Genomic DNA, 13,523 nt, shown 5'->3' on the forward strand with positions numbered 1-13,523 from the left:
TGTTTTGTAACCTAAGTGGCATATAATGTCCATGCCTCATCCTGACTGCTTTATCTTTATGCTTATGTGAATATCTGCCACCTTCTGCAACTATGTCTAATTTATTTTCCACTTACTGCTTTGTTCATCCATATCCCACAATTTCAGTGATCAAAGAATGCCTTACGATGGCATGAATTACATCAGCAAAAGATTGGAGAAGAGAGAATACCAACAACAACTGTTGCCCACTTTAGATCACTGAATTCCAAGGGGGAGCAAAATTACCACCTGTAAGTATTGTGGGATATGGCCCTCCAGCCACAATGCACTGTAAAACAAATGCTCCTTTCATTTAAAAAGCATTATTGTTATGCAAAATGCCATCCTTATTTTAAAACATTAGATAACTTGGGCATAATTTTGAATTCCTTTCTCTTATCACAGATATTGATAGGGATTTGGACTGAATAAGAAATATAGGCTAAATCCTTAATCCTGTCGTCTTTAACTGTTCCTGCTCCTCACTGCTATTTTTCTTTAACAAGTTTTGGAACTGCTGCTGGTTTGTTTTTCAGCAGCCATACTAAGAGATGCTTTCATTTTCCAACGCTAGTACCTCCTGCCGTTTGTAGTGGTTTAACAAATGTGAAATTATGTATACAAGTACAGACCTTATATAGACTCAAAGGTAATGCAGGACAAAAGAAGATTCAAAATATTACAAAAATTATTTCTTTTTAGCTCTCAGATATTATTTGACAGTAGTGACACACAATTTCAAAAGGTACTGTTCTTTGTTCCTTTTTGAGTGCCCAAAGGTACCAAATATGACTTCGTATAACAGTCACAAATGTCTTAGCCATGTGAATGCTACTCGATGACTTCAACAATTGGCTTATTGCAAACAAGAACAAATCAATATATGGCATGCGCTGTCTGCATAGGCAGTTTACTGGATCTGATAAATCCACTGAATATATCAAGCTAGTCTTAAAATTGAAAAGGATAATTTTGAATGAAGTTAAAAAATAATTGCATAGCATAAGACTCATTTTTGTGTGTCCAAAGTTTTCCCCGTGCTTCATTCTGGAGTAGTAAGCTTGGCTAGAAGCCTGTTTCACAATTACAAAAGTATTAGGATATTTGCTCCTTTCTTTTCACAAATTCCCGATGTATTTTCCAGTTTGTATCATTTGGATTTAGGAGTTCAAGGTCCATAAGGTATGGTATCATTTTCTTTAGAAACACAAATTAGTTTTAGCAAAGCCATTGAGACATTTTGCACCCAAAGTATGTCCTGTCTTCCCTTCTTTCTTCCTCCAAGTTCCTTTGAAAGACTCTCAAAGCCAAAAAACTCCATCCTCTCCTCTAGCAGCAGTGCCAGCAAGCGGCAGGGCTCAGGCATCTTACTGCCAAAGGGTGGAGAGGACTACAGGGGCTGGAGAAAGATGTGCAACTCCAAGTCTAGAATCTTCCCTCCCTCCTTCCAGCGTAACAGTCTGTTCACCAACATGGAAACATCCTCTTCTTCCTCATCAAAAAGATGTTTGTAACAGCACCTATGCACTACATGCAAAATTCCCCAAAGTGCTCAAAGGCCAAATACCCTTTGCCTCTTGGCTTAGGGACCTAAAAATACAGGCATTCTCTGAGAAGACTTATCCAAAGCACCTGAACAGATTAGTGCTTAATAAACACTAAAATAATCAAAGTTAAACTTCCCAAAAGGACACAAAACTTGCTTGCCACAAACAACATAATGAAAGATCAAATGCAAGTGACTGGATACAACACGTAAACACACAACCAGATGGGAACACATCCCAGAGGTTTCATTTAAGTATCAGTGTAGAGCTAGAGAAAAATAATTATGCACATAAAGTGTTACTGTAAATGACAGCTAATAAAACAGAAGGCTCAAATTATTGTTGCTACTTCAGAGGTCAAGTAGGCAAACACAACCAGAGAGTAAATGACAAGCAGTTATGCAGAATTTTACTTAAAAAAATGCCACTTCACTTAAATGGCACAATGAATTCTAATTAATAGGAAGCATTAGACTGGAACATAAGACAGCAAACATCACTAAAGAATAAACATATTCTCCCATAAAGGAAAATTTACTCTGATCGTGTTGTCAGGCTGACAGGCGCATCTTCCGGGAGCAAGTGGATCCAAGCTATCACCAGTCCTGTAACTGCTATTCTCAGTACTTACACTTCCCTTGACTCAAGGACAATTAAGCCTTAAGCATTAGCCTTGGAGACGGGAATAATATCATGAAGCCACCTAGCAACTGTAATAATAATAACCGGTTGATACTTTGTGAATGGAGGAATGCTGGGGAGTGTTAGCAGACTGGACTGATAGTTGAGGCGTTTGCTTAGTTACAGGATCTAACACCAGCTGATGGATCCATATTCAAGTCACAGCTTCAGCCTGTCCAAGTGAAACTCATATACAACACTTAATAACAGCCAGGATCCCCTGATTTCCCCAGGCAGCTGTGATGACTCCCAGGTGGCATTTTTAACAGCAACGGTTTGGTCAGGGTTCCCCCAGCTGTTTGTCTTTATCCTGTGTCTCTCACAGAGGTTGCTCCTGCAGCAGGGCCAGCCAAGAGGAAAGGACTCAACTTTATAGCTAGATGAATTAAAGTTACCTGCAATCTGCGTGTACTTTCTGCAGCAAAGTGGGTGGCAAACTGTGGTCACAGGGGAGCTGCTACACCTCCCATTCAACCAGCTTCTGAGATAATCATTGTTCAAGTATGCCAGGCTCCAGCACCAACACACATCAGCATGCTGTGGCTTTGCACTGTGAGGCAAGAGGTTTCCATGTAATCGTTTCTATCTACGTTTAATAGGGAGAAGAGGTAAAACAACTACCTTAATATCCACCTCTCTCACAACCAAAAATTCTCAACATGGAAAAAATCAATCATTTTTGCAGAAGAAACATGCACCCAAATGTCATTAAACACTTTCAGCTCAAATCTACTCTGATTTATGCATGTGAAGATTCAGAATTCATTCTGTTCAAGTGAAGCAAGATGTTCATTATCAGTTGATCTATATATGCTGCATAATTTAACAATCAACTACAAGCTAAGGTTAGCGGCAGTCATTAGGTCTTAGGTATTTCCTGCTGAAATTCTATTTAAGTGTTGAGGTTACCAGAAAGAAATTAACTCTATCTGCAAAGGAACTTTCAAAAGTAGCACAGGGTGTCCTGTTCTGGACTTTCTAAAGATATCCATTGATTTTTGTAACAGCAGAGTTAGCTAACAGCTGGGACTCTGGAAAATCCCACTGATTTTCTTATTTGAGGCTCCATGAAATGAGATTCTGTAAATTAATGCTGAAAAAGTATTTATGTTCTTAGAAGCAGCAGTAGAATCTACCATAGTCCCTCGTGCTCCATAATAGTTACATACACATTCAACACTTTTTTTACTATACACCATATATACAATACATGGACTATAAAAATATAGATCAACCTTCCTATGATTAACATTGAAATCAGTGTTGATTATCAAGTTCTACTTTAATATTCCAGATTTTGGCAAGGAAAAAAACCCACAGCTTTGCCAGAGATTTCTTAGATTTGCTCATATGGCAGTTAAAAAAAAAAATATACACTGGAGGCCAAATTATGTTTTGAGTTACCAGGGTTGCATAAGAGTCAGAATATAATGTGGCCTGCAACATCTGTAATTCTGTATTACGATAGTGTTCAAGGTGAAAGAACATAGATTGTCTTTAAATCAAGGGCCAGCAGTTGGGAGAAAAGACCATCTCCCTCCTGTAGACTAATAAACTGTTGTACAGTGCCACCAAATAAAGGTAAATAAAGTCTGAACATCCTAAAGATCCCATTTTCAGAGTACATTTTGAGGGAAATAGTGATTATTAACAGTATCCAGGTCCGATAATAACAACAGCTTTGGGAGCAGAGGAGGAAATCAATATAAACTAAATGAGTTTAGTGTTCTGCTCTTCACATCACACACAGCAGCATGTAAAACATCCTATCCTGCAAAATACCAGTTTCAATGGGAGAGGAAAACAACACTTTGTATTTGGAGCATAGCTGACAGTAGCACCTAAAAAATTTCAGAGTTCTTCTTCTCCATGCATTTTCATTCTTTGCTCATTTCCTAGACTGTTAGAATTGCAGTTGTACCCACTTAGTATTTAATCAAAATGCCAATTGTTCTCATTTAATCATGGAGCACACTTTTATCACTATGCAACAGAGCTCTTCAGCCTGCAACTGAGGACCACTTGTTTGAAAAATCCTGCAACTTTAGTAAAGTTTCATGTGCACATGCAACAGCACAATCATGGCCTGAATGAAAATCTCCTTTTAGGTTTTCCAGGGTATCTGCCTGGTGTGTGTAAATCATTCATCTTTACTTATAGGGATCGTAAAAAAATCTCCAAAACTCAAGTTCAGTATTCTAAGTAGAGGAACATTTTGCTGCAAGTAGTTTCAAAGAAATTTAACAGATTTATAATTTTTACTTCAAGTGTATTTCCAAAGTGGTTTAGTAACTTGCTATACTTGAACTAGTGATAAATAAAAAAAAATTTGGAAATTTTCTGTATGTACTTAGCTGTGTGGTGGGACTAGAGCAAGAAAGCTTAGTTTTCTGTTGACATGATCAAACTAAATCACACTGGCATTCATGAAGCACAAAATAAGAGAGAAAAGGATAAAGTATGAAGAGGAAAACACTACTACAAATTTTGGAGACTAAATCCATTACCACAGTTCAAGAGTACAAGACCCAGAAATTGAAAGCAAAAAAAAGAACATGAAAAAGTGAGTCCATAAAAAGCAATTGGCGTGCCACGTGGGGGAACTGCAAGGAAATTTAGCTGTAGGAAATTAGGAAATGTAGCTGAACTACACACATACATGGGGAAGAAACTAGTAAAATTTGATTTTTGAAAGCTTTCACTCCTACTAAGCATTCATTGTCAACACTGAAAGAGAAAGGCTCTGCAACCTGAATCCAAACAGTGTTGCTTATCCTCACCTCTGATGAATATAAACTGTCTGTAAATCTACTGCATGTAGAAGAGGCACTTGGGAGTTGAAACTGAGTTAGGTGGTACTGGCTGAACAAGTTGTCTACCCTCTCCCCTCTCCCAATAACACACCATTTGGCAGGTCTCATCGCTCTGCATCACTGTGAGAAGGCGGGGGGGACGGTTGGAAAGGGCACTAAATCAACAGAAATAGGATGAGGCATCATGCAGCAGCAAGAGACTAAGCACCATGCACTGCCATTTAATGGAGAGATGATGTTTGCAGTCTTCCTGAGGGAAATTTTCAGGGGGCTGATTGCAGCTGCTATGACAACAAGGAGGAGGATATGATGTCACACAACGACCCAAGTGACTGCTGTCACATTGTCCCAGCACACAGCTTGACTCACCAGCTAGGAAGCCAGTAGAGACCTCATTAAGTGCATCTGTTCAGTAATTACTACAACTTTCCCCACACCACACTTCCAACTTCGCAAACAGCCATAGCATGAGGTTATTGATGTAGTCACGAGGGTTAGGTTCCCAGGCCTGAAAATTTCAAGCCTCTGGCTATTAGAAATCTGGGATCAAGTTTCAGCAGGATCATTAGATACAAGCTCTGTCACCAGGCAGGGAGAAGTGGGGAGCAAAATCATATCAGCATAATCTTGATGAAATCTTGGAAGTGAGCCGTGGAAAAGCTGCATGATTTGCCACCTTTGTACGTAGGGCAGATCCTTCTCTAAGGAGGTCCTTCTCTAAGCAGCAGGACATATCCTTTGCTCATTTAGATCACTGCAGTGGAGTGATGCAGATTTACCTCTGCCCAGGATCCTGCCTCTTGACTTGATTTGCACTAGTACACAAATAAGTGCAGGATACGTCCAGGAGCCTTTTGCTTTTTTACTCACGCAGAGCTACAGAACTTGGGAAAATTAGCTTGCATTTACACTACATCAGGAAAATAGACCAATTAGTACAGCATAAGGGTTTAAAATAGAAGATCTGCAGCAGAAATGCAAATCCCCAAAGGCAATTACGTTTGAAAGCTCCTAGACTCCGGTCCTCACAGCAGCAGTAAAAGGAGGAGGATGCAGACCTCTGGCTTTTGACATGGGAGAGGAAGCTGGCTGGGGCTATGAATGAGGGAAGGCTGCTCCTGGTCAGAGCCTGTCTGCCTGCCTAAAACTGAGCTTAAAAGGCACAGAAGAGTTCATGCCTGTTTATTTCTTTTGAACTTTGGACGTTTTAGAAAATCTGAAATTTGTAATTAATCTCACTGCATCAGTTCAGAAGGCATTGGGAGCAGTAGTTGTCCAAAGACCAGAGAGAAAACAAAAACAGGGTCAATGCTATTTCTCATCATGGTAAGATGGGGCCCCTCCTGGTAGGGAGTAGCAATCTTTTTTTTGTCTCTAGAAGAGGAATGACTGTGCTTCCTTCCCTCACAGATGATAAGCAGGGGAACAAACAGCACGGTGGGTCAGGGATGTGGCACAAAGGGAACAGGAGTCCCCATCTCCAGCCAGGTGTCTCCACCTGCTGCCCTATTTGCACCTTGTGCTGGGGGCTCTCTTGCCCCACAAGCCCAGTTTTCATAGTCGCTAATGGGAAGTTCCTCTTACTCCCATTGAGGGGTTTAGACCATTTGGTGACATTAGCCCTGAAGCTAGATTCAGAGGTGACTGAGCACCAAGACCTGGACATATGCAGTTTACCAAACTTCAAAAAAATTCATGTGAGGTAATTAAAGGAACACTTCCTGACAGTGATGACAATGGTTTCATCCATTAACACCTCTCCTCACCCAGGGCTCTGGAGCTTATTTTCCCATGTATGGAACTCAGCTGCAGAGAATGGGGATGCCCATTCACTCACATCAAAACATGCTGCAAAGGTTTTACTGTTTGCAGCTTCCCTGAGAAATAAAATCAAGAGGAGGAAAGAAAATAGCACTTTTGATATGACCCTGCCACAGGGACCTGCAATCCAAATCTGATCCTTTGGGAGCTGCTGATGAACTTGATGTGGAAACCTGCATGGTAACCTCTCACTCAAAACAACTCTGACAGAGAAGGGGACAGCCCCAAACACTCGCTGTGTTTCTGGATGCCAAGATACAGGCAGCAGAGCACAGCTGTGAACAGCAGGTAGCGGCGATAAGGTAGATCATCCACAGAGGCAAATGGGCAGAGCTCCATGAAAACATTGCCAGGCATTTTGCCACGTGAGAACTATCACTGCAGTCTTTTCAAAGATTGTTTATTTAGCTTACAGCATCCCACCACTGCAACATCGAAGAGGCAGTGCAATATCGAGACTCTGTGGATGCCACAGAAATCACCGTCTCCACCCCTTTACAGAAGCAGCTACAGGTTAAGTACCAACTCTTTTCAGTTGTCTTTTCAGGCAGAGCAGACAGAGGCCAGACTGGTTTGAAGCTAAACCACAACTTTGTAGTGGAGGGAGCAGAAAAAAACCTCTCATAACTTTAGAGCTTTATTTCACCATCTCTTTGCTGACAGCTTTTTTAGGTGAATTTGTTGGGCGTAGGAATATGTTGGAAGAGATTTTAATTCTTTATAGTTTATTATAACTACATCAGACTTCCTTAAATAACAGTAAAAATCTCACGTCCCATTGTAAGCTTAGTATTTGTATTTTATCAGTAAACTTAGATTTCCAGTTCCTAGATTTCAGATGGCAGTGTTACACTGTTTATACCGAAATCATCAGTGCTTCCTATCAGCTCTCATCGAGAAAATATCCTCTCAGTAACGTCTATCAGCAGGGAGGAAGCAGAGTTTTGGGGGTTTCATCGCTGTTTTTTAAATCTTTTGTATTACATCATAAAGAAGAATATGATAGAATTTAGGTAAAAAGACAAGGACAGGCTATAATCCACAGCAGGAGTGGTGGCCATTCATTCCCCCTTCACCTTTTTGCCAGGGACACTGTTCTTGTGCAGGCAGAGATACCTCCTGCCCTCCCCAAAAGCAGACTGACCCCACAGACAGACATTTCTCCCAGACCTCCTTTGAAGGAAGGCTACGAGTGACGCACATGTGGAATTAGCGAGAGATTTGTCAGCACCTTATAATTGCGGTGTGCTTCCAGTCAGAATGAGATTTTTTATTACAAGCAACTAAGGGCAAAATAAAAGTGAATCTTCATGAAAATGCACTGCATATGGGCCTGTAGGTATCTTCTGCTGAAACCTGCCTCTTTCGTGGGTTGCAAAGGTGCTGTTGCCCTCAGATGAGTGACAAACCCCAGTAAGGCTGAAAATCAACACACAAGAACAAGACAGTTAATTACTACAACATACACAATTCTCTGGCCACAATACAGTATAAAAAGATGAAACCACTCTTATTTCTCTGGTTTCTTTCTAGAATAATTTTAAAACCCCATTCCTGTCTATCCCACTCCTAATAGACAACCCTTCAAGACAGAATAACAGAAAATCCCCAGCAGCATTTTCCTTAAAAGTTAAGCATGCGGCACAGAGCTGAAGGTATTTTTCCTTATCCTAAGAAAGCTGAGCTCCATATTTAGCTTGCTTCCAATCATCCCCACTCCAACTCAGACCAACACAGCACGCAGACCTCCTCAAGCAACATTTTCTTTGACCAAAACATAGAAGACGTTTCTGAAATGATCTGTCAGAGGGACCAGGAAAAACTACTTTAACTGTTCTACCTGTGACATTGAAAGGGATGTTGAAGTGTGTTTCACGTAGCAAACTGCAACATGGAAACTCCAGCAACATTAGGAAAGACACATTTTTAAAGAATTATTTCAAAATAGGGCCCAAAAGCACCACCTAACAAAACTCAGATCTTCTGTAATAATTGGAGGGAGAGCTTTTGCACACCAAATGGAGACAGCGTCCTCCTAAAGAAACTTTCCTGCAAGATTTAGAAACAACTGCTGTGAGCTAGACCAAGTGTTTCAGTGCCACATCCCTCCTCTCCCGAAACACCCGAGTTACAGCAGAACTTTCCATCCTTTCATTTTGTTCTAATCTGTTAAAATAAATTTATTAGATACATTGGACGGGACAAAACAGTGTTGCCAGGTGCTTCTGGATATGAAAAGCAGAGAGTGGGAGCTTTAATGAAGTTAGCACTTAGTCATAGGAAGGTGATAAATGCAGAAAGAAAAAATTCTGTTAATGTTTGTGTTTACCATTTTTCCAGGTTTAAAGACAGTGGCTGTTTCTGTCTTGCATGTTTAGTCAGTCAATTACAGCAGCAAAGTCAGTAACATACTGGCATTCTGATTTAATAGGCTTTCATTTGCATAGGAGTGATATGGCAAATAAAGATCTTGAAGCCTTCACCTGAGATACATTGAGCTTTCTAGAGCAAACTAAATTGTATGATTCCTCTCTTGAATGGTCCCACTAAATGCCTCACACTGTGGCTCCGCTATCGTCCCTTTACATCAAGCTACCAGTACAAAATGTCTATAAAAGCAGAATATCCAAAAGCACATGGAAATCCTCAGTGGGCATAGAGCAGCACACCTCAGTCCTCCTCAGGGTCTCTGTCGAAAGGGTAGTATCTGCAGGAAAGGGATTTGCAACTACCTTGTTTCTTCATACAGAAGAAAGCTACCGAGTATTGGCATACATTTGCCTTTCTGGTATGGCACATCCCTTTCTTTCACAGGGATCTGTGAAGTCCTTGGAAAGTGCGGAGTTCCCACAGTTATCCTGTCCCACCAGCAGCACGGTAAGCAACCAAGGTGAAAATTAGAGCAGTCAAGAAGCTGCTGTAAGTTGTGCTGCTGCGTGAACGGATGCTGGCCATCTCCAGAGACGTGAGCCTATCTAACTGCAAGCCACCAGCAAGGAGTTCTTCTTTCATCAGCCTTCTTCCATGCCCACATACCTTCATGTTTGATGTTAAGCCCAGGTCTTTCATTAAGATTTTCATTAAGTCTCATTATAAGTGATCATTTTTCAAAACACTGTGAAGATCATCCTTTCTTAGCAGTTAGTGTAAGGGTGAAGTAATGCAAAATATATTCTTTTGCACCCAAACGGAAACTCATTTCTCTCAACCTGATATTACTGTCTTCCTCAAGAGTACTAGCCTTCTCTCACAGCTGATGCTTCAATAGCAGATGCAGCAGCTCAGCATTTCCCAAGAACTTCTTAAAAATTTGCAGTACACAAAACTAGATACCTACACAGAAGCCTCATCTGATTGAAGAAGGAAGTTTAAGCCCATCCCTAACACACTGATGTTGCTGTGGGATCTTTTGGATACGTTCATTTTCTTCAGTATAAAGATTAACAAATACACGAATCATTCAGGTTTGTCTGCCACACAGTGCTGGTAATACTAGATAGCGTGTTTACAAAGTTTTCACGGTTATGTGAGTCAATCCAATGCACAGTTGCCCAGATATAAAAATAAGTGTTATATAATGTACAGATCACAGAATCAATATGCTGGTTGTGTGCACCAAATAGAAGAAAATAGCACAGGAACTCCTATGCAACAACTGTCCTAAGAAGCAGAAGAAGCTGCAATTCTAAACCTGAGTCATTTGGTCCAAAATTTGGTCTAGTTGTTTTGTGAGCACAGGTAGCAATAAAGGCAGCAGAGCAACAAACACAGCAATCCTGTTGGTTTGTTCATGAATAAACAAAATAATTAGGCACAGTCATAAGTGCTCAGTGCCTTCAGATAATGTACCTAGGCTGAAAAAGGAAATGTGTATCCTCCAGACTGACACAAACTGAAGAAATAACACTATTAGCAATGATGCTGAGAGGGGGAGAGATTAAGAAAGGGAGTTCAAAAGTGAGCATGTTGCAATTTAACCTGTGGAGGGACTACCACCTTCCCATTAGAGAAAGAAATTTGAAAAGTAGCATTTGCCTGGCAGTTTCACCTTTAAAATGCTATATGCACATTAACAGGTGATTATATGAAGATATTTTAATGAAACATACATTTCCTTCTCCAATTCTTTTCAGCAAGTTTAATGTTTGCATGATGTTAATGATTGCAAAACAAGTTTTCCATAAAGCAGAGGAAAAGACAAACAGGTACCTCCTCCCACACCAATAAAAAGCTTGTATCCATCATTATAAGATGAAATTGTGACCCAGTTGCACTAGTACAAATTAGAAAAAACTTTCCTGATTTCACAACTGCAAGGAAGTAGAATCTCTGTCATCTTAAAGGTATTCAAGGGGAATTTGTATCGATTATTACATGTAAATTATCCATGTATTTTAACTTGGATTACAACTAAAAATTAAAATGGGATGTAAGCTTGCTTTGTTTGCAAGATCTATAGGGATTTATATAACATAGCCTAGCGAGATATGCAGTTTTTGCAGAGCAGCCTGCTCAGGGAATCCTCAGATTTTAACTTTTGCACAGCAAGTCTCTTGGAAAATGAAAGAGACACCTGTCGCTTTAAGAAGCCTCACTTTTCCCTAAGACAGGGAACACAAATGATAAACTACACTCTTCAAACAGGTACAGCAACCAGTCTTAAAATCCCTAATCTCTCCTCACATCTTTCCCTGCCCCAGCAACTTTGCTTTTTGTGTTTGAGGGGCAACAAGAACTGTTATAAACATCTTGAGCCAACTGAGAAATGGCAAAAGGTTACAGAATTTGGAAACACTGGCTAAGTGAACAAAGAAATATTGGCAACAAAGCCAAGGCTCCCAAGGGTTATGTTCTGGGCTCATCGGAAGGAAACGCAGCTAGCAGGCTGGAAACCTGCAATCCTGAAGCCCAGGCTTTCCTGACATAGGGTTCCAAAACAAAAAGTTCTGCAAACATCTCGGAGAACTTGTGCCAAAACCCAGCGAAAGGATTTAGAGCGGCTGCGTATCAAAGGCAAGTTTCTTAGGCAGAAGAAAATACAGAAGGAAGAATGGAAAACGAACCCAAACAAGAGCTGCAGGGCATCTATGCATTTGAAAGGCATATAGTGACAAAAGGCAGTTGCCAACAGCTGTCTTTCTACCTGTACTTACTGGAGCTGCAAAAAAAGAGAGGAAAGAAGGAGAAGAGAGACGATGAAGGAAGTAAGAGGAATTAAATCAGGCTCACCAATCGTGAAGCTGTAGCCATTGATGCTGAAAGTAGCACTCCGGCACTTTTTAAATCCTTCCTTTCTGCTGCTTGGCTCTGTCATGATCCTGCCAGCCTGTACGTTCAGCCGCAGCCTTTCTCTCCGCCCGTGGAAGCAGAGCGCTCAGACTCGCTGTAGCTGCCCTTGAATATGCCTGTGACAGCACGCACAGCCAACTTCACACATCTCCCGGTGTGGGGAGCCGAATCCGCGCAGCATGCACCCAGCAGCTTTCTCCTCCCCCAAACACTCTCGCTGGCATGTTACCGACGTGCCTACTCAGAGTTTAACAACTGGTTAGAGGCTCTGGTATCTAAACCGGCAGTCAATTAGTGCCAGACTACCGAGTCAATAAGCCAGCTGTATCTGTCAAATCTCTGTGTAGGAGTTCAGCACACAGTTAAAAAATGATGAAGGGTTAGATTTTGCTATGATCTACCCACTGATGCAGTCCCTGCTTCCGTGGCTCCCCTTGCTCATGGGGGTTTCTGATTTGCAGCAGATTACGCTTGGATTTCAGCCCTTCACATACAAGCAGCGCGTTTTAATCTTTCGAGATATAATGAATCAACCCAAGATTACAGTACGCCATCAATCATCTACTACTTATACTAACAGCAAGTCTCTGGAAACACAACTGAACGCAAGAGATTATCAGTAAGTAAGAGCATAAGTGACTGTGGGAAAACAACAAAAGTAATTTAGCAGTAATGATGATAAACTGAACAAAATGTACACACGCACACAAAAAGTTTTCCAAGCTCTTCCTCCTCCTGGTTGTTCATCACATGGTTTATAAACTACTCTCTGCAGTTTTTTTACCCAATGATGTTTAAAAAATGTGATTCAGAGTACTTGCAGCAATCCACTGAAAAAGGCAGTTAAATCATCCCTATTCTATGCACAGACAAAATTAAGAGTCAAGGCTGGCAAAGTTTTGGCAGCAGGCTAGCAGCAAGCCAAGGTTTTATAAATAGGTATCCAAGAAAACACTGTCAATGTGTTAATGATTCCAGTTTACATAAATCTGTGCAATCTTTTTCTTTTTCTTGTAACGTATGTTAATATAGAAACATGCCACTAAGGTGCTCCACTTTTTAAGGTTCCCAAGTATAAAGTAAACTTTAAAAAAAGTAAAAAAAGCCACATAAACTCATCAGTTTTTGCATTGTTCTGGGTGGAAACCACATGGAAACACTGAGTTTCAGGAAGACTGCCATCAAAATAATAGCTGAGACAGTTTGCTAAAAGCTTGCCCAACACACACCAAAAGGTTTACAAAATATCAGCAAACCTGGTCTGTGTTTAAGGTATAAACCTCAACCCTACCTTGCTTTCTTGACAAAAGCTTAAGTCAGATAGAAATATTCCACTTTTTCAATCCCCTTT

The 13,523-nt window shown here is 40.7% G+C and overlaps 1 protein-coding gene across 2 annotated transcripts in view; it reads right to left on the reverse strand.

Annotated features, from left to right (window-relative positions):
- PDE1C (phosphodiesterase 1C) overlaps nucleotides 1-12,197 on the reverse strand; it is a gene marked incomplete at both ends in the record, with an annotated part of 415,822 nt that extends 403,625 nt beyond the window's left edge. For both annotated transcript variants that reach the window (XM_082015329.1, XM_082015328.1), the window contains one exon: nucleotides 12,113-12,197. In XM_082015329.1, the coding sequence (XP_081871455.1) occupies nucleotides 12,113-12,197 (85 nt within the window). The remainder of the gene's footprint in view (nucleotides 1-12,112) is intronic.
- Between the last annotated feature and the right edge of the window lie 1,326 nt (nucleotides 12,198-13,523).

Source organism: Phaethon aethereus (genome assembly GCF_964289735.1).
Source record: "Phaethon aethereus genome assembly, chromosome: 2".
NCBI lineage: Eukaryota > Metazoa > Chordata > Aves > Phaethontiformes > Phaethontidae > Phaethon > Phaethon aethereus.